General features: G+C 48.6%; 1 protein-coding gene across 1 annotated transcript in view; it reads left to right on the top strand.

Annotated features, from left to right (window-relative positions):
* Positions 1–20,363, top strand: part of DDC (dopa decarboxylase) — a 60,142-nt gene that overhangs the window by 2,620 nt on the left and 37,159 nt on the right. Inside the window, exon 2 of the mRNA XM_081799717.1 lies at positions 17,354–17,565. Within this exon, the coding sequence (XP_081655843.1) occupies positions 17,365–17,565 (201 nt within the window). The 5' untranslated portion in view covers positions 17,354–17,364. The remainder of the gene's footprint in view (positions 1–17,353; positions 17,566–20,363) is intronic.

The raw sequence follows: 20,363 nt of genomic DNA on the forward strand, positions 1-20,363 counted from the left end.
AAATACGCTTTCTTCTCAAGTGCACGTGAAATGTGACAAAAATTGAGGATGTAACAGGCCATCGCCTAAATCTCAACACCTGTCAGAGAATCGCTATCATACCAGCGAGTTCTCTCATTCCGATTCAGGTCAATTCAATTCCATTCAGTTCAATTCAATTCTGTTCAGTTCAGTTCAATTCAGTTCAGTTCAGTTCAGATTTTTTTTTTTTTAAAGATTTTATTTATTTATTCATGAGAGACAGAGAGAGAGACAGAGGCAGAGGGAGAAGCAGGCTCCCCGCGGAGCAGGGAGCCCGATGCGGGACTCGATCCCAGGACCCTGGGATCATGACCTGAGCCGGAGGCAGACGCCTAACCGACTGAGCCACCCAGGCGTCCCCAGATTTTTTTAAAAAGTAAAAATTGCTATATATGTCTGGAGTTTTTTTTGTTTGTTTGTTTTTGTTTTTTTTGAAGAGCTACCACATAACTGACACATCAAGGAAAAAATAGAATGGAAATGAAATAATACTCAGAAATAAATGCTTATTTTAAGCTTGAGATACATATTGGAAGCAGTACATAGAAGAAAGCATGTAGGTTTAAAGACTCATATTAGAAATTGAAAAAGGACAGAAATTGAGACCACCACTCAACTAAAGGTGCTAGAAAAATAACAGAATGAGGATAATTGAACACAGCAATCATAAAGATTAAGAGGAAAAATTAATGAAAAAGAAAATAAAGGTAGATGAAGGCAGATCAACAAAGCCGAAAGGTTTTCTTTTTTAAAAGTAATAAAAGAGAAATAGTTCTGTGGCATCTGGGTGGCTCAGTTGGTTGAGCATCCCACTCTTGATCTCAGCTCAGGTCTTGATTTCAATACTAACTAAAGACCAGAAGAGAGGAAAATAAATAAATAATATCGTAAGAAAAGGGGACGTCATTAGAGGGGCGCCTGGGTGACTCAGTCAGTTCAGTGTCCAAACTCTTGGTTTCAGCTCAGGTCATGATCTCAGGGTTGTGAGATCCAGCCCCACATCAGGCTCCACACTCAGTGGGGAGTCTGCTTGGGATTCTCTCTCTCCCTCTCCCTCTGCCCCTCCCCCTGCTCATGTGCTCTCTTTCTCTAAAATAAAACTAAAAAATAAATCTTAAAAGGGGACATCATTATAGATTCAACCAAGCAAAATGATAATGAGTATATTATTAAAACAGACAAACCCTTGTCATTAAATGTAAAAATTGTAAATTACATTTACATTTGAAATAACAGCAAGGAGAAATAGAAATCCTACGGAATAATCCTGAATAATAAATAAATTGATTTGTTAAAAAATATTTCCTCAAACATGGGAGGAGGGGCAAATGATTTTTATGTATGATTTGCCACACTCTCTCAGTGGCTGGGTAATTCCAAATTTCCAAATTATACAAACTGCTTCAGAGAATTAAAAGAGAAGGGATTATCCCCAGTCTATGAGATCATAGAATCTGACTCTAAAACTAGAGAAAAGCCATATTAGCAAGAAGAATTACAGTTTTATTCATGGGAAGGAAGTAAAAATTCTATGCAAATGTTTAACACACCATAGTTTTAACCCAAGAATAAAAGGGTATTTGAAAATTAGAAAATGTATTAATGACATTTATCATATTAACAATTTAGAGGAGGAAAACGATCTGATTTTCTTCTCTTTTGGTGCAGAAAATACTTTGATAAGATTAAACACCAATTTATTATAAAAGTGGGACTAGAAGAAACCTCCTAATAAAGATTTTCCAACAAAATCCTGTTATTGAGAGTGAAATGTTAGAAGCATTCTTTTCGAAGTCAACAAGATGAGGATGTTTACAACTGCTTCTGTTCAATGCCACGGAGGCCCTAGAACAATGCCAAGCACATATGGAATCTCTTTTTTTTTTTTTTTTGTAAATATTTATTTATTTGAGAGAGAGATGGCAGGGCAGGGGCGCGGGCGGTAGGGGGAGGAAGAAGAGAATCCCAAGCAGAATCTGTGCTGAGCGTGGAACAGACATGGGGCTCGATCTCACGACCCATGAGATGAAACCAAGAGCCAGACACTCAACCAACTAAACCACCCAGGCGCCCGAGAACAAATATTTTTAATAGTAATGTAGTGACATTTGTCAATCTTTTATGGTTAACTGATGGAGTGAATAATTTAAGAAATCCTTCCTGCTCAACATCATAAAAATGCACTTCTGTTGTCCTAAAAAGTTTGCCTTTCACAGTGAAGGATTTAATCTATCAGAAATTTATTTTTGTATTTGGATTGAGGAACAGGGTTAACTTCATTTTTTTTCCCAAGTAGGTGACCAGTTGCCCAGAACCGCTTAATAATCTATTCTTTCTCTATTGATCTGCAAGTCCACATTTGTCAATTGTCCATATATTTGTGGGATTTTTTTCCAGGCTCTCTATTCTGTTTAACTGGTCAGGTGTCTATCCTTGCATCAGAATCATGACATTTGTGTACAGCTTCATCTGTCTTGATAAGTGTAGAACAGGTAATACCCTTCTTTCTCGAGAGTATGCTGCTCTTCTTAGACTTCTGCCTTGGCATTTATATTTTAGAGTCAAATATCTGTGTTGGGATTCAGATGAGAATGGTATTGAATCCGCTAATCACTTTGAGGAAAATGGAAATATTTACAATATTGAGCAGGAATTTATGCCCATTTATTTAGGTCTACTTTAATGGCTCCCATAAGCTTTTATAAATTTCTTCATCCAGGTCCTGCAAGTCTTTTGTTAGGTTTTGTTAGAGTCACTCCTATTGTCTTGTTCCTAATGTAAGTCCCATCTTGCCATGATCGCTGTGGGGGGGCAAACCAGCTGGCCACCGTTACCCCTCGTGGGCGGTGGAGGCCGATGCAAGCCCAGCCTCTGGAGCCTGAGGTCTTAACCCTGTGCTGTGTCTTCTTTTTGTTTTTTATTTTTATTTTTAAATAATTTATTTATTTTAGAGAGAGAAAGAGGCAGGGGTGGGGGAGGGGCAGAGGGAGAAAGAGAATCTCAAGCAGACTCCCCACTGAGCGCAGAGCCCCAAAGGGGCTCGATCTCACAACCCTGAGATTATGACCTAAGCCGAAACCAAGAGTCAGACACTTAACTGACTGCACCACCCAGGCACCCGCTGTGTCTTCTTTTAAACACGTACGTTAGGCAGGGCAGTTCGTTGCCTCAGACCTTTCAATGACTTTGCTTTCTCTCCAAACACAGCCTTAGTCCCCGGCTTCAGGCCTCCTGCCTGGCCTGTGTCCTCTTAACCAGCTTTGCAGCACTGGGCACAATGGACAGCTGTGGATTTCTCTCTGTGCTCGTTCTTTCATGGTCTGCGTCCCCTCCTGGAATGCCACCCAGCAAGCCGATTTGCTGTGTCCAGCATGAGGGCAGCCTGGCCTGCTGGCGACAAATGCTTGCTGTGTGACCTTACCATATTCCCTAACCTCTCTGGGCCTCAGCTTCCTCATCTGTACAATGGGGATGAGAATATCTACTTTGTGAAGTAGTTAGGAGGGACTGGATGATTTTATGTGGAAATGCCTGCAATGAAACCTTTATAAATGTATTTTTTTTTAAGATTTTATTTATTTGAGAGACAGAGAGAGGCGAGAAAGAGCATGAGCTGGGGGGAGGGGCAGAGGCAGAGGGAGAAGCAGACTCCCCTGCTGAGCTCCATTCCAGGACCCCAAAATCATGACCTGAGCTGAAGGCAGATGCTTAACCGACTGAGCCACCCAGGTGCCCCAAATGCTAGATATTATTACAGTGACTCTTTATGGAATGGAGGATTTCACTTGATTCTCACACCCCGTTGTCCAGAGGTCTGTGCTGGGGTCAGCCCCTCACCATACCTCTGTCCTTCTCTTGCATAGCCTCCCTGTCTTCATCCAGGGTTTACCAAGCAGTGTGCTGGGGGTATGGGGGCTTGTCAGACCCCAGAGCCCTTGCCAGGGCCCTGCGCTGCAGCCACCTGCTCCAGACCCGGCTAGGTTCGTCTGTCTTCCCACAGAGTGCCTGGTCCTGCCTGCCTCTTGTCTGCAGTAGCCCTTCTCAGGGCTGGGGGACGAGCAGCATCCCAACCTCCTGCCCTCACCCAGCCACTGAGGGAGGGAGGGAGCCACGCACCAGGCGCTGGGCTCCTCACCAGCTCCCCATCAGCCCCACTGCCCCCCTGCGGCAGGCCCAGCCCCTCCCCTCCAAGGCCTCTGCCCCTGGCCAGGAGCTTACTGCACGCTGCGCACGCGCATGTGTGTGTGTGTGTGTGTGTGTGTGTGCATGCGTGTGGTGAGAGCAGAGGAAACTGCATGCCCCTCCTGACCTGGGTGGGCTCTGCCAGGCCCCCTTTCCAAGGCCCTGGGGCTGTGTGCACACCTTAAAAGAGAAATGAACCCTGCCCTGCCTCCTGCACTGATCAGCCTGCCTGAGGGAGTGAAGGAGAAAGGAAGCCCAAGAAATTTTGCCATTTGCAATGGGCCTTGAGGCATTATGCTAAGTGAAATAAGTCAGAGAAAGACAAATACCATGTGACCTCACTCATATGTGGAATCTCAACACAGATCAAATAAAACAAAACCCAGACTCCTAGATACAGAGAACAGATTGGCAGTTGCCGGAGGGTATGGGGGCGGGGGATGGGCGAAGGGGGTCAAGAAGTCCCAACTTCTAGCTATAAAAGAAGGAAGTCATGGGGCCGTAATGGGCAGCGTGGGGGTACAGTTGATCATATGCTATCAACTTGGAGCCGTGACACGGGGTGCGTAGACTCAGGCTGATGATCATTTCACCACACTTACAAATGTCCGGTCGCTATACCGTGTGCCTAAAAGTAACATAATATCGTATGTCAATTATACCTCAATTTAAAAAAAAAAAGTGCATTACGGCACACCGGTTATAAACCATTGGAAAATCTATCTTCAATAGGTGTTTTTAAAAATGTTCTCCTCTAAAAACAAAACAAAACAAAAAGAAAAAAACAAAGAAATTTGTGTCTTGAATGCTGGTAGACTTCGGGGTTAAAAGAACGGGATTTTGAATCACATGAATTGGGTCAAATTCTCACCTGCCTCTGCTGCTGTCTGATCTGGACTGATGGGCTTGGCCCCTGCGGTCTCCGCTGTCTCCGTGGTCCTGCTCTGCCCCCACCCGGCCCTCGAGTCCGGGGTGGGGAGACGGAGGGCGGGAGGTGGGAGATGCTGCGGGGGAAATAAGCAGAGCAAGCTGCTCTGATTGGCTTTGGGGAGGCGGACACTCTGTCTATATAAATGACAATCACATCCTCTGTGCCTTCTAACTGTCACGGAGGAGAAGAGAGAGAGAGAGAGGGAGCAAGCACCTCGGGGCTGCCTGTGAGTACCGCTCTTTGTCCTTGTAGCCTGGGGGACCAGCCCCACTGGAGAGTCCAGCTCCTGGATGGCTGTGACCCTGGGGTCTGGGGACCAGAGGTTTGCCTGTTGCTTTCAGCCGGGTGGATTTCCTCTGGCCGGCTTGGGATGGCTCGGCATCCAGCTGTGGGCTGGTGGGACACACTATAGGAACTTTTTACAGACATAGGTGCCAACCGAAGTCACCTGCCTTTGTGTGTGTCTCTCAGCAACAGGTCAGGTAAAGAAGCAAAAACTTCAGATGGTTTTTTTTAGCCCGTGTTCTCTGAGCCACGATAACAACAAAGCGAGTGGAAATGAGCTTCCGGGCTGGTTCCTGGTGCATGTGGAGCCCACGGAGCCCAGGAGATGGGGTGGGAAAGGAGGTGGCAGGGAACCAGGTGGACCCAGGCTGCATGGAGGACACAGAACATCTCCTGCCCGGGCTCCTGTCCTCAGCGTGCAGGAGAGCTGACAGTCCTCCCGAAAGACGGTTGGAAACACCTGCTCTGATGTTTGTAAGGGGCGGGGCACATAGTAGGTGGTCAATAATGGGAGCTGTAGGATTAACAAGCCAGTCACCTGCGGGTGGGGATGTGGGAGGGGGTTGAAATGCTGCTCAGTGCTTCCCCTGCCCCGGGGAATATTGTTCTCTCCAGTTTCCAAAGGGAAGTTCAAGCAGGTGATCTGGGCTCCCCCCGCCCCCCAATCTTATTTCTCTCTTAAAGGCTCCAAGACCTGGGTGCTCCCACTTGGTTTCTCCTTAAACGGGCAGCATTTTCCCCTCTGAAACAGAACCGAAAGCAAAGGTGCCCCTTGCAGCATCAAAGCTGGCCTCTTTGGGTTTCGCAGGCTGCCGGAGAGAAACAGACCCTCTCTGCCGGTGGTGGGGGGGGGGGGTGCGGGGGGGGCAGCCTGTGCAGTCCCCGGGCAAAGACAGAGGACATCCTGGAGTGGCTGAGACATAAGCAACACAAGGAGTATCTGGATGGTTCTGAAAGGGAGAAAACTGTGTCCTTTACCGCAACCTCTTTCTCTTCTGGACACGTGGTAGGGGCGCTTCTGCGCACGGCCAATTTGACGAAAACGCTTAAAAACAACAACAACCCTGCCAAACCCTTACAAATCCAGATAAGTAGCTGGGGGATTTATTTACATCTGTTTTCCCCTCTCGAGGATGCAGATCATTCTGAAGGTTTTACCCTGTAACCTTGGAAACTCAGTCTGGCGGCAAGTTTGGGGAAAGACCCCAGGAAAATTAGACTTTGTGCATAAGAGAGGTCCTGAAGTGTCTCAAGGTGCTCATCAGCATTTCTGGAGGAGGATGCTCAGGGCATAAGGGGGCAGAGCATAGGCACAAGGCCTCAGAGGAACCGGTCTGGTCTTCCGAGTGCACAAACCCACCGGGGAAACTGCCTGTAGCCGAGTGGGCTGAGACCAGCCCCCTGCTTCCCTGAGCCCATTTCCTCACTTCTAGAGCGGGGATAGTATTGCTACTCTGCAAGGCTGACGTGAAGATTGGGAGGACACCGCTACCCTGTGCAGAGTGACTATTTCAGCATTTGCTTGGGTTTGGAGGAGGTGGGGGAGGCACTTCTCCGGGCCACAGAGGACAGCGGAGTTGGTCTAGCCTCTGCCCATTTCTGCCCAGGTGGGGGCTCAGGTCAGAACTTTCACCTATGCACCTGCTCTGCCATGCGGTGAACCAGCAGCACCCAGACCACGCTCTGGGTTGCAGATGCTGCACCCCCAGCCCAGATCAGAGCCTCCTCTGGGTGGGCAGAGGTGGCAGGTGGCTCAGGAGTGCATGGGCCCCCGGCCTGTCAGGGGAGGAGGGTGACTTCAGCATCTGAAACTCCAGCCCCCACTGCTCCCCATTACTGGTTGTACAGCTTTGGTCGGGGCACCAGCCCCTCCGAACCTTGGTCAAACGGTGACAGTAATACTCACGGGCAGGATTCCTGAGATACGGCATACAATAAGCCTGGAAGTTAGGCATCTGGTTTTTCGAACAATAGGGTATGGCAGTCCTGGGTCAACGTGTTCTTGAGCTTTGACTTGGGGAAGCCTCAAACACAGATTTCTTAGCAACACCGGGAACAGGCCAGCAACCACCTCCAAGGAGTAAGAGAGAGTCCACAGTCAATATTTACCACTGGCTTGATTTATGAAAAAAACGGAGACTCCCCACAGAGTGTGCCAAAGCCAACTAAACAGACTCACGATGGCAGGTGTTGTGTATTTGAAATAGATGATAATTCAATACGTGAGTTAACCAGAGGACGTGACTGCTATTATGAAAAAAGCAACCAACTAGAACATAATTTAATAGTCTTGAGTCTATGGAAAAGGCAGAGATGATGGTGGCCTTTTGTGACCTATTAATATGACTTCAAGAGAGCAAGAGAAAGGGGGTGAGAGTTTTAAAGGGGAAGAGAGGTGCTTTCCAAGCAAGGAAAGTGTCTTCTGGAAGAACATGAAATAAAAGGAAAACAGATGGGGGGACATTAAAAATCGGAATTACTGGATGGTTCTTGTATAAACTTGTCAGAATAGCAATTACCACGAATGAAAGTGATAAAAATTTTAAAAATTTTAAATTTCAATTTAAAATAAGTTTAAATTTAAAATGTGAGCAAATGATAAAAGCCAGCAGAGATAGGGTGTTCGTGCTTGCCAGGCCGAGTGGCGGATGACGTGTTCGTATCATTCCGGTTCCTCTGGAAAGGAACGGACAGCGTGCGAAAGAACGGAAAACCTTACACCTCTTAATTCCATTCAGGAACTGACATCTTTGAGGGACAAATGCAATAGGAAAGCACAGCGACGTGCCTCACAACGGCAGCAGCAGACGAGGGACAAGCACACCGAGACGTCTGCCCAGCAGGTGTTAATAAGGTACACGTGTGCACTCTATGAACATAATGTTGCTTACTATATACTTGGGCAAATGGGAAACATAAGTGAAAAAAGAGGTACCAAATAACACACATACCTTGGTGACCACTGGCCAAATTGTCCAAGATCAGGCATAAATCGGAATAATATCAACAAGTTGGTTGCCGCCGTATTTTTCTTCTGAAATTGCTTAAAGTGTCAATTTCCCGGGCAGCTTCACATCTCAGGATACGTTTGCAGGGATGCAGGTAGAAGCAGCAATCTGTTCCCATGGGAGTAAAAGAGAAATCATGACACAGATTTCTCTATGGGTCCTGCCCATGAGAATTGTCATCCAGGAAAACACTGAGGCTCGGTCTTTGTCCCGGGCGGGGATTTCCTCCTGTTTGCCCTGCACTACCCTGGGGTTCTGTCACCGCCAGATGACCCAGCTGGGTCAGGACTGTGTTCTAATGTGATGATTTCCTAACATCAGTAGCAAAACAAATGTCAGACGCAGACAGCCTTAGAGTCCGGGGGGCCTTCTTACCTGCAACATCTCGCTGCCTGGTCTACGGGGGAGGAAGCAGACAGCCTCTCGGAGCAGAGCCGGGACTCAAGCCCTTCTGTCTACTCTGATCCCAGAGGCACGTTCTTCCTCCTCCTCGAGGCTGCTAAGAGGAAGAGCATAGTCCTGTGCAACGGCAGGCTTGGATCCGGTTCTGTTCAGTGTATCAGGGAGCCTCTCTAATGCCAGCCAAGCTGGTCAGACAGGAGGAGGCTTCCTGGGTGCCCAGCACAGACCGGGTAGAACCCCCCTGCCCATCAGCTCATGCCTTTGCAGGTTAATGATTATGCACCCTGTTTTAGAATTCTTGGTATAATGGCCATCTTCCAGGCTGGAGGTGGGGACGTGGAGAGGTCAGGTGGCTTGGCCACAGGCACGTCCAGCAAAGAGCTGGAACCAGCCCATTGTGTTCCCCTTGGTCGTGACCCCCAGCGAAGCAAGAGAGGCCTTGTGAGCTGCCTGGACCCGTAGGGCCCCTCGGGGGCATTTGGGAACTCACCACTGGAGGCTCAGGGAGAGACCGGTTTCCTGAATTTAGTCCTGTCTTTCTCAGGGTTTGTCAGCCCATACCCTGGCCAGGGTTGTTGGGGATGTGCCAAACCTGTGCTTGAGTCCAGTACATTGAGGAGGGGCCAGGCCCAGGGTGCAGGGTCCAGCTGTGTCCCTAGCCTCTCGGTGCCAAGGGCCTTTCCATTTGTTCGAGGGGATGGTAATGGTCCTAACAAGGTTATTACAAAGATTAATAAGAATACAAGCCACGAGCTTCACCTGTGAGCTAATAAAAATGCTGACCGATGAGAGTCCCTATTTCAACGAAGACACCCCAATGTACATGAAAGTAACTGGTAGCTGAGTGGAAGACAGTGGTCCATGTGTCATATGAGGTACCTGCCTCGATTATCAGAGTTAGAGGGAAGGGCGCTTTGGCATGAAGGACAGAGTGCTAGGAAAGTTTTGCCCTCACTTGCTTCACATCTGGGAAGGGTCGTGACATCTCCAGGCCCTAACATTTCAGATCTCCCACCTGTAAAATTAGGGTGGCGATCGCTCAGGCATAACAAAGCTTTAAATGAGTTGGGAAGCCCATCTTGGGCTTGGGTCTCTAGTCCTGCCCCTTCCCTCCTGACCCCGGCTCCCAGGCACCTGGATCCTGTAAGTTTTGCCAGTGGGAGGCACTGGTGGGAGATTGGAGGACAGAGGTGTCCGCTTTCATTGTGACACTGGCCCAGGCTATTCCCGGTGTCAACTCTGCCTGGGCAAGCCTGACCAGGTCTCCACTTTGCATAATGACCTGGGTCCCACCTTGGGGAGCACAATCTGATCCCCACATCCCTCCGGTCTGGGTGGGAATGGGGCATGGGGGCTCTAAGGGGTTAACTGGCCTTCCTCCATTACCAGATGTCACCAAGTTAATAAGCAGTGAAGATAAGGTGCAAACCCAGGACTCTGAATTCAGAGTCCACACTCTCTCCTGTGTGCGCCACACCTCCCGGGAACACCTTCTACCGTGGTTGCTTCTCCTCCCACCTGAGTGAGTCTATGGAGTTTCTTGGTAGCTTTTAGACCTTGTGTGCAGAGGGCCTTACTACCATAAGGTCTTAATGCAAGACTGACTTGTTAAGACATCTTTCTGGAGGAGTGTGGGGCTAAGCGTGTAGAGCAAAGGCTCCGAATCATGGGCTCCAAGAGGAGCAGTTGTAGGAAAGTAGGTCTGAGCCTAAGCCCTGCCCCAGTCCCGTGCCCACCTCTCATTGTGCAATCTGACACGTCCGTGAGCACAACCCAGAGTCCCAGGGGTTGAAAAGAAGCTGTGAGATTTTTGATTACTGCTTCAATTTCTTTGCTGGTTATGGGTCTGTTCGGGTTTTCTATTTCTTCCTGTTTTAGTTGTGGTAGTTTATATGTTTCTAGGAATGCATCCATTTCTTCCAGATTGCCTAATTCATTGGCGTATAGTTGCTCATAATATGCTCTTATAATTGTAATTGTATTTCTTTGGTGTTGGTTGTGATCTTTCCTCTTTCATTTGTGCTTTTATTTGGGTCCTTTCTCTCTCTCTCTCTCTCTCTCTTTTTTTTTTTTTTTTTGATAAGTCTGGCCCAGGGTATATCTATCTTATTAATTTTTTCAAAGAACCAACTCCTAGTTTCATTGATATGTCCTACTGTTCTTTTGGTTTCTATTTCATTGATTTCTGCTCTGATCTTTATTATTTCTCTTCTCCTGCTGGATTTCGGCTTTATTTGCTGTTCTTTCTCTGCTCCTTTAGGTATAGGGTTAGGTTGTGTATTGGAGACCTTTCTTGTTTCTTAAGAAAGGCCTGTATTGCTATATACCTCCCTCTTAGGACCGCCTTTGCTGCATCCCAAAGAATCTGAACTGTTGTGTTTTCGTTTTCATTTGTTTCCATGAAATTTTTTTTTAATTCTTCTTTAATTTCCTGGTTGACCCATTCATTCTTTAGTAGGGTGCTCTTTAACCTCTACGTATTTGGGTTCCTTCCAAATTTCCTCTTGTGGGCATTAAGGAGGGCACTTGATGGAATGAGCGCTGGGTGTTATACGCAACTGATGAATCACTGACCTCTACCTCTGAAGCTAACAATACACTACATGTTAATTAATTGAATTTTTTAAAAAAGAAAAGAAGCTGCGTTTGCAGTATAGTGGATTTCCATTTTGTAAACAGATGAGCTTGAGAACCATATATGGAGAAAAAGGTGAAATCATATTTCACCAAAGGAGAGGGAGGAACTGTTGCTGCTGGTTCTCCTACCCCACAAAATGAGGTACTTTTGCTCAGTTAATACATTTATTTTTATTTAAAAAAAATAGACTGTTTTTTAGAACAATTTTAGGGTTGCGGGAAAATTGAGGAGGGAGTTCTCATATATCTCCTCTGCCCTCCCCCTGCTGCCCCCATCCCACCACCATTTCCCCCAGTTTTTTTAAATTTTTTTTTAAGATTTTATTTATTTATTTGGCAGAGAGGGACACAGTGAGAGAGGGAACACAAGCAGGGTGAGTGGGAGAGGGAGAAGCAGGCTTCCCGCTGAGCAGGGAGCCCGATGCGGGGCTCGATCCCAGGACCCTGGGATCATGACCTGAGCTGACGACAGACGCTTAATGACTGAGCCACCCAGGTGCTCCCTCCCCAAGTTTTAATAAAAAGTTTTACCTGAATGACAACTCTGAGGGGCACTTAACTCATTATCCCATGTAATCTCCCAAGAGTCCTTAGAGGTAAGCTTTTTCACCAGGAGCCTTTGTGCGGGGCTGGGAGAGGGTCAGAAAGGGCGAGGATGTGCCTGACTCTGGAGATGGCCATGCCCCTGGCTGTGGCCTTTTGGGAGCTTGTTGAGATTCTCTACACACTATACAGTCACTGAACAAAATGCTAATTTAAATGACGCACAGCTCCTGAATGACTTGTTAACTAGAGTCTTACGCATTACAGAAGAGCATAGGGGATTTCTCTCAAGGCAAGCTGAGACCTGGCCATCCTTATTGTTAGAAGGCTCTCATTGCCAGAAGCTTCCTCATGGTCTGTGTTAGAAGCATTTCTTGGGCTGGGGTTATTTATGCTTCTGCACCCACAGAGAAAATGCTCATCAAGAAACCAGGTGATTCAGGGGAAAATTGGTCCAATTACTTTTGTGCCTAGATTGAGACTGATGTGCTGGAGGGAAAAAGACAAGGCCTCAGTCCCTGGTGGGGAGAAGCGTGTTTTGAATCCTAATTATGGTTCATTTTACCTGGAATAGTGTATTAAAAAATGTAAGCACTTTTCTTTTTATCAAGTTAGAAGAGGAAGGCCAGGAAAGGCTGCAGTGTCCAGTGTCCCAGAGTTTGAACAAGACCATGGCTGCTGAGCCCTGGCAGTCAGAACCGTAGATAGGGACAGAGCATCGCCTTGCAGTGGGTCCCTCGCCCTCCCGGAGGGACTGACTCCCCACCCCCGCCCCCCGACGCCCAAACTGTGGACTTGGTTCGTCCAGCCAGTTCAGCTGTGTCATTACTGAGGTCCCACAGGCGCTCAGCTGCATGACGCCCATGACCTGTGAGATACCATCTGAGGCCTGGCTTGGGTTCTGGCCAAACCACTGTGGCCAAGGTTGGTCCAGACTCTGGGGGTACTGCTGGAACCAGAGGACAGGGAAGCTCAAGTCCAAGGTGAACACTGAGGGCTAGGCTGGGCAAACCGAGTTGTTAGTGAGGCTGGAGGGCCAGAGGCTCAGCATGAACTGGACATGAGGGACCCCGGCGAGGGTGGGTCAGGGTTCCATAGGGACCATTATCTCTTTTTTTAAAAATATTTTTCTTTATTTGAGAGACAGAGAGCGAGCATGAGCAGGGTGGGAGGGGCAGAGGGACAGGGAGAAGCAGGCTCCCTGCTGAGTAGGGAGCCCAATGTGGGGCTCAATCCCAGGACCTTGAGATCATGACCTGAGCTGAAGGCAGATGCTTCACCGACTGAGCCACCCAGGCATCCTGGGACCATTGTCTCTTGTGGCTTTTCCTGTGGCAGATATGTGATGGGCTCGTGGTTATGGCTGTCTTAAAGGTAAAGAGTAGGGTATAACAGGGCATATTTCAGAAATGAAATGTTTACAGGACCAGATGTTCCGTTCGTCCATTCACATATTCACTCATTCATCCCTCTCAGTCAGCAAGCATTCGAGGTGCTCAGTGTGGCCCCGGGTCAGTGCTTGGTCCTGAGAAAGCAAAAATCAACAGTTGAGGACTCAACTGGGAAGCCCCAGTTGGCAGAGAATATCAGTAGAATGATAAATCACAAAACCAAATAAGCCCTGGGCCAGGCAGGAGGGACGAGGGGGTGCAGGGGAATTCAGACCTGCCTCAGCTTGCGGGGCCAAGGCTGTGCCCTGCCCTGCACTGACTGGGAAGCCGGGGGATGCGCGGGGTGCAGAAGTCCAGGGACGAGCTGGGGTCCCTGCACCCACACAACATGACAAGGGTTGCACATAGATCACTGGGACTGGGCCACCCGGTGATCAGATTATGTCCACAGAAGCTCTTCGGAGGGCCTGGGGAGGCATCAGTCACCCACTTTATCACTGTCTACATCTTCCAGCCAATATTTGCCCAGCTTAGGGGCATGAGATATCAAACAGCTACAAAATGAAGCATGAGATTCTCTGAGGCTTCGGCCTTAAGAGCCTTCTGGAAAGGCCTTTGTGGGAAATAATAGGCAAATTAATGGCAGAACAGCTAGAACATAATGAGCCAGTCTCATCTTACGATTTGGGAATATTTCTTCGGAGGGTGAGTTGGTGTGCGTGTGTCTGGCCATTTTTCCTGAAGCTATCCTGAGGCTATCCTGTTGGCTATCCGTGCTATGTTGTTCCTGCTGGAAAGGAGCAGCTGATTCTCTGGGAACCAAAGCGTGTTTCTTAATTGTGCCCAGCTCCTCATGCTGGATCTTCTGCGAGTTCCCTGTGCTAATCCACAGCAGGGCACATAGAGATCGCCCGAATATTTACTCCACAGGGCATTTTTTTGAAGATTTATTTATTTATTTTAGAAAGGGAATGCAGGGGGGTGGGGCAGAGGGAAAGGGAGACAGAAACACAGCAGACTCTGTGCTGAACATGGAGCCCCACGTGGGGCTCGATCTCAGAACCCCAAGACCATGACCTGAGCCGAAAGCAAGAAGCGGACGCTCAACTGACTGCCAGCCCAGCGTCCCATCCACAGGGCATTTTTAATAGTCATTCCCCTGGTACAAATCATAAAGGAAAAGATCATGAGACTCGATTACATAAAAATTGAAATTCTTATAGGTCAGAAGAAAATTATCAGCAAAATTAGGTCAAGTAAAAAATGAAGAAAATGTCTGCAAAATATATCACAGACATAAGGGCGAACCTGTTACTGTAGAGTTTTTACAATTAAATAAGCAGTGGACAAGCACTTCATAAAAGAAATCCACATGGCAAAGAAGCAAGAGACACCCGTCGAACCTCATTAAACCAAGTAAAACAGGATCATTGATATCTGTGAGGCCAGTAAAGCTTAAAATAAGATTGCTCAAACCCAGTGTTAGTGACAGCATGGCAAACGGAGCGTTGTTACACACTCCCTCTGGGAGAGCACTTCGGAATGTTCAACGATTGAAGCGTACTGTGAATACAGCACGTGTAATCTGTGAAATACGAACAACTGTGAGAAAGAACATGCTGGAAAAGTATTTATTAATGTGGGACATGCACGTAAAATTGCTTAGTGAAAAGCAAGCTAGCAAAAAAAGACCTGCAAATCCATACAGTTTTAGTTGCATTTGAATCATGTCAACTTGAAATACTTTGATTTGGGGGTTTTAATAAGCAAGGTTTACTCTCCGTGCAAAATTTGAAATAATCAGTCACTCTGAATGAAAAATCAGTTTCAAATCGAAATATTCCCAAATCAGTTATAATTCCCCAGGGAATTACAAACCAGAAGTATGCCGATAAAGCTTTGGGGCTTTGCACTGAGAGCCTTTGGAAAGTCTGGCTGTGATATCCTGGATGAGAAGCAGAGCACTCCTTGGCCCTGAGCTTATAAGCACAAATGGGGACTCCAGCGATCACAGGTTTTTTGCATTCACTGTTGCTACAACTTAGAGTACTTTATGTCCCAGTTGCTGTGACTCATGCATTCACTAGATGCAAAATGTATCCCCAGACAATAACACGGAGTTGAGGGTTTGCTCTACCAATCAATCTTGAAGCAACCTGGAAACATCTAACTCATGTACCAGGGAGCGCTCTGAGGAAAGCATCCTGGAGACTGGAGAGAGCACCGAGGCCTGGAAAGGCATCCTCAGACTGGCTCACCTCTGCCAAGACGCTCTCCTTGGGCAAACTTCAGTCCTGCTTCTGTGAGCCATCTTCATTCACACTCAATTTGGCATGCTGAGCCCGGGTTTGGCGAAGAATCCTGCCAGCCAGCTCATCAGGGAAGGCTCTACCCTTGATATCCAGTCGAACTCTTCTTTCCCTACCCTGGACCCCCAACCAAGTTGCTCTGAGTCATGTTCCATCTACTCCCTACCCTACCTGTTGGCTATGAATCCCCACCTTCCCCTGTTGCATTGGGAGCTAAAGTCAGTCTCCCTCCCCTGTTGCAATAGTCTTGAATAAAATCTTCTTGTTGTGTTTAACAAGTGTCTGGTGAACTGTTTCTCTTTAATACCTTTTACCTCATAAATATGGTTGAAAAAACTCCACAGAAACCCAGCACGGACAATGGGAATCGATGGAAGATGTGCTGGCATTCTGACACCAAATTCATCACCTGTGTTACGTACAGAAGGTGTAGAATCACCCCCCACCCAGCACGTATCCCCATGGAAAAGTCAATCGCGAATTATGAAGCTTTGAACTGTGGGAAGAATTAAAAAATGCACCCCTTGCTTAGCACCCAGTGGTCCCTTACAAATACAGGAAGCATTCTGGAAGGACATGCATCAGAATTCTGAGTGGCGGGATTCCAGGTGAATACCTTTCTTTGCATTGTCCTAGTTCCCTGTTTCAAAAATACAGCCAGTTCTTCTTATTCACAGATCTCCTATGTGCAAATTCACCTACCTGCTAAAATTCGTTTGTGATCCCAAAATCCATACTCGTGGCGCTTTCCTGACCATAAATAAAATAAAATCTGAAGCACACTGTATGATGTGCCTTAGGGAGAAAACATGGGTATTGGAGAAGCTTCCTGGCATGAGTTATCGTGCAGTTGGCCATGAGTCCAAACTTAATTATGAATATCAAATAAAGCATCTTTAAAAAATTACAACAATATTGTGTACTGATTGGTTGACCTATCTGTGACCAGAGATTCCAGATCCTCACCCTGCATTTCCCCCGGGGAATGCTGTGGTGTCCAAGGAGCCTTTATGGACCCTAACTGCCCCGAGTAACCAGAATCACCTGCGTCTTCCTGATGTCATGAGGAAGGAGAGCGCTGGGTCTGGGACGCAGGTTGCACGCAGGGGTGTGGTCCCAGCTGGGATGGAATCGAAAGGAAGCAGACACAAACTGGCGGGAGGTTACGCACGCCGGGCTCTGGACTGACTGAGCGCTTGACACTCACCATGTGAGTTCACCTCCACACTTTCCTGAGGAATCGGCTTTGTCACCTTTAGCTCTCCTGTGGGCACAGAGGCTCAGAGGGTTATGCTTGCCTGTCTCTGTCCAGCAGCTAGTGAGGGGCAAGGCAGGACTTGGTCGGTGTTTGTCATGAGGGTTGGGATGGACCAGGACAAGAAGTGTGTGCTTCTAGCCCCATTCACTGATGCAGATGGTAAGACGAGAGTAGTTGGCCAATGGTAGGTTGAGCGTGGGACTTATGTGTCCAAAATCAGTGGTGCTTCCATCCATCCAGACATGGAGGGAGGTGCTCCCGACCTGGGATCTGGGTATTTCCATCACCGCCCAGGTGGCCCCAGCAGTCAGTTCGCTGGTAACTGCTCCAGTCCAGTTTAGAGGTTGTCATATTTGCTAACCGATTTATTTTCTCTCACTGTGAAGGTTCTGCCACCATGAACTCCAGTGAATTCCGAAGGAGAGGGAAAGAGATGGTGGATTTTGTGGCTGACTACTTGGAAGGCATTGAGGGGCGCCAGGTCTACCCCGATGTGGAGCCCGGCTACCTGCGGCCCCTGATCCCCACCACTGCCCCCGAGGAGCCAGACACATTTGAGGACATCCTCAACGATGTTGAGAAGATAATCATGCCAGGGGTAAGTCTGGACCCAATGCTGCGAAACAGAAGGGTTAGCATTAAGGTGGCACCTACTAGGAATTGGGCAGGTCACACGTGTTATGCTAGGTGGAGTCCTATGCTAGGCATAGGTCCTCACGGCCACCTTGCTGGTGAGCCAACGGAGCCAATGGAGGCCCAGAGAGGTTAGGTGTTCAGCCTGAGGTCACACAGCTAGTAAGTGATGGGGCCAGGACTGCACCCCGGATTGTGTGGACTCCTAGGGCAATGAGTATGCTTTCCTCCATAGATCCCCAGGTCAGGCCCCACCCTGAGCCCCTGGTACATGCGTGAGCCCTCATAGGACCTTTGGGGGACATAGACCCCTGGTGGTTTGTTTCAAGTAAGTTCCTTGCTCAAAATAAAGCAAGCACATTTCTAACATTCTTGTATTTAGCAAGGCAAATTGCATGCCTGGAAGAAATTATTTTACTTGAGAATGGGGGGGTGTGTGACCCTGCTTCTGGGCAGATTCTGTCCATGGAGGCAGACCTCTTTATCTGAAGCCACTGAGTCATGGGGCCACCGAGTCAGGGCAGGGCTGTTCCTCCAGACCAGAATGCCTCTTTCAGACCTGCTGCTCACTTTCCATCTCCCAGGGGTTTCCCTTGACATTTGGGCTTGGAGTGAACTGGTGGATTCTCGTTCTCGCCTTTGAGGTTGTGCAAACACACTGAGTCACTCCGCACTACAGCACTAAGCCCTTCCAGGCGAGGTGTGGTTAAATGTCAGGCAGAGGGGGTGGTAAAACACTGGGCCTGGGTGGCTCAGACCACAGACATTTATTTGCTTCTCATAGTCCCGAGATTGGGAGCGTGAGATCAAGGTGCCAGCAGATTTGGTTCCTGGTAAGGATTCTCAGCCTGGCTTGTGGACGGCCGCCTCTGGGCATCCCTCACACCCCACTCCTAATGTCATTACAGTGTGGGCTAGGGCTTCAACATAGGAATTTGGGGAGCACAAACATGCCCTCCATAACGGGGGATGTGGGAGACAATAGAATTTGGAGTTTTCTGGCGGTGTGATAAGGGGGCATTCAATGTGCAGAGCTGCGCTGGGATGTGCACGGTCCTGGGTCTCTGGGTCCCTGGGTGGGTTGCAAGGGACATCGGGGCTCCTGTCTGCAGGTATGCGGAGTGAGCGCAGGAATATCCATCTCGAGCGTGATGTGAGCATCAGTTGAGCGTGAAAGCAAAGGTGCAGGGATCCCCAGTGGAGAATGACTCCTGTCCTTCGCCAGGTGTCAGGGCAAGCAGGGAGGGGACACAGTGAGGGGCCTTTGGGGGCCCACTCGCACTCCCGTGGGCCCCTTCCTCCTTAGAAATATGGGAATTTATAATTTGCAAAGGCACTGACATGGACATGAATGTATTAGCATTAGATTACTTTTTTTCCCTGGACCTGAATGTTTACTTCTTCCTTCTGATTCTTCAAAGAAATTAAAATATTTTCTGGGCCCCTAAAAGTATCTTGTAGGCCCTAGACACTGGACCTGCCATTCCCTATACCCCTTTCAGCTCCAGCAGCAGCCTCTCGTGCCTGAGCCCCCCAGGCTGGGACTGTGCTGAGCTTCTAGCTCTCTCCAGACCATTGCCCCCTCCTTCTTGGTCCCCACAAGCTCCTGGCCACCCCTGCCCCCACCCCAGACCGAATCCCCTGGTCCTCCCTGGGTTTCTGTAGTATGTGTCCATCCCTCCCCTGCTCAGTGCTCCAGGAGCATCCATGCTGGCTCCCCGCCCTCAACCTGGGGTGGGGAGTGACCGTGGCGGGAGCAGGACTGGTCTTAAGTCCCCAGGACCGCTCCCAGTTCTCAGAGACTCCCAGTCGGCTACCTTCACAACCAGGGTGGTCTTTTGTGCCACATGGGGCCCAATGGACAGTTTGTAACTAGTTTATTAAAGATGTATTCCCATTTTTCTCCAGACCATGAAAATGAGGCGTGTTGGCAAGAATACCTCCACTGCCCAGGGGCGGAGGGTGTCTTTTTTTTTCTTTTTTTAAGATTTTATTTATTTATTTGACAGAGAGAGACACAGGGAGAGAGGGAACACAAGCAGGAGGAGCGGGAGAGGGAGAAGCAGGCTCCCTGCTGAGCAGGGAGCCCGATAAGGGGCTCAATCCCGGGACCCTGGGATCGTGACCTGAGCCGAAGGCAGACGCTTAATGACTGAGCCACCCAGGCGCCCCGAGGAGGGTGTCTTAAATGCTTTATTTATTCTGTTCCCTCCTGACAGGCTGGTCAACAGCCCCTCCTTCCCCCATTTTCTCCCCTCCCCCACTTCTTCCCAGACTCTGAGATGTTCCCAGCCAGTCCTGCCTTCCCATTCCCAGCGGGCTTGCCGGGCCCCTGCCTCCCTAACCGGGCATGTCCTTGCACATCTGCTCCCTGCCCCCTGACACCCCGGTGTGGCCCCACTGCTGCCCCAGCCTGGGCCCCCCCACAGCAAGGCTGCGGACAGAAGAGAGGAGGGATGTGGGGGGTGATGGAGCTAGGGTTGCTGGAGGGGTGACTTGCATAGGAGATTGAGTTGGTGGCAGGAAGACCAGCTGAAGAATCTGTGAAATCGGGTTTGGTTTTTCTTTTCTAATATGGATTTTACCTTTTTAGAGCAGTTTTAGGAAAACGAGGCTTCTAACCAGGGAGATGGGCCTCTGTTGTTGCTCTTTCTCTGCCAAGTGCACCTAACCAGGATATAAGATACAGTGTTGCTTTTTCAAGACCTCACCTGCCGTGTCGGCAAGCAGAGGGGACCTGGGTCCTCCCCACGCGGGGCTGGG

Source organism: Leptonychotes weddellii, chromosome 12 (genome assembly GCF_054177405.1).
Source record: "Leptonychotes weddellii isolate Sample4059 chromosome 12, ASM5417740v2, whole genome shotgun sequence".
Lineage (NCBI taxonomy): Eukaryota > Metazoa > Chordata > Mammalia > Carnivora > Phocidae > Leptonychotes > Leptonychotes weddellii.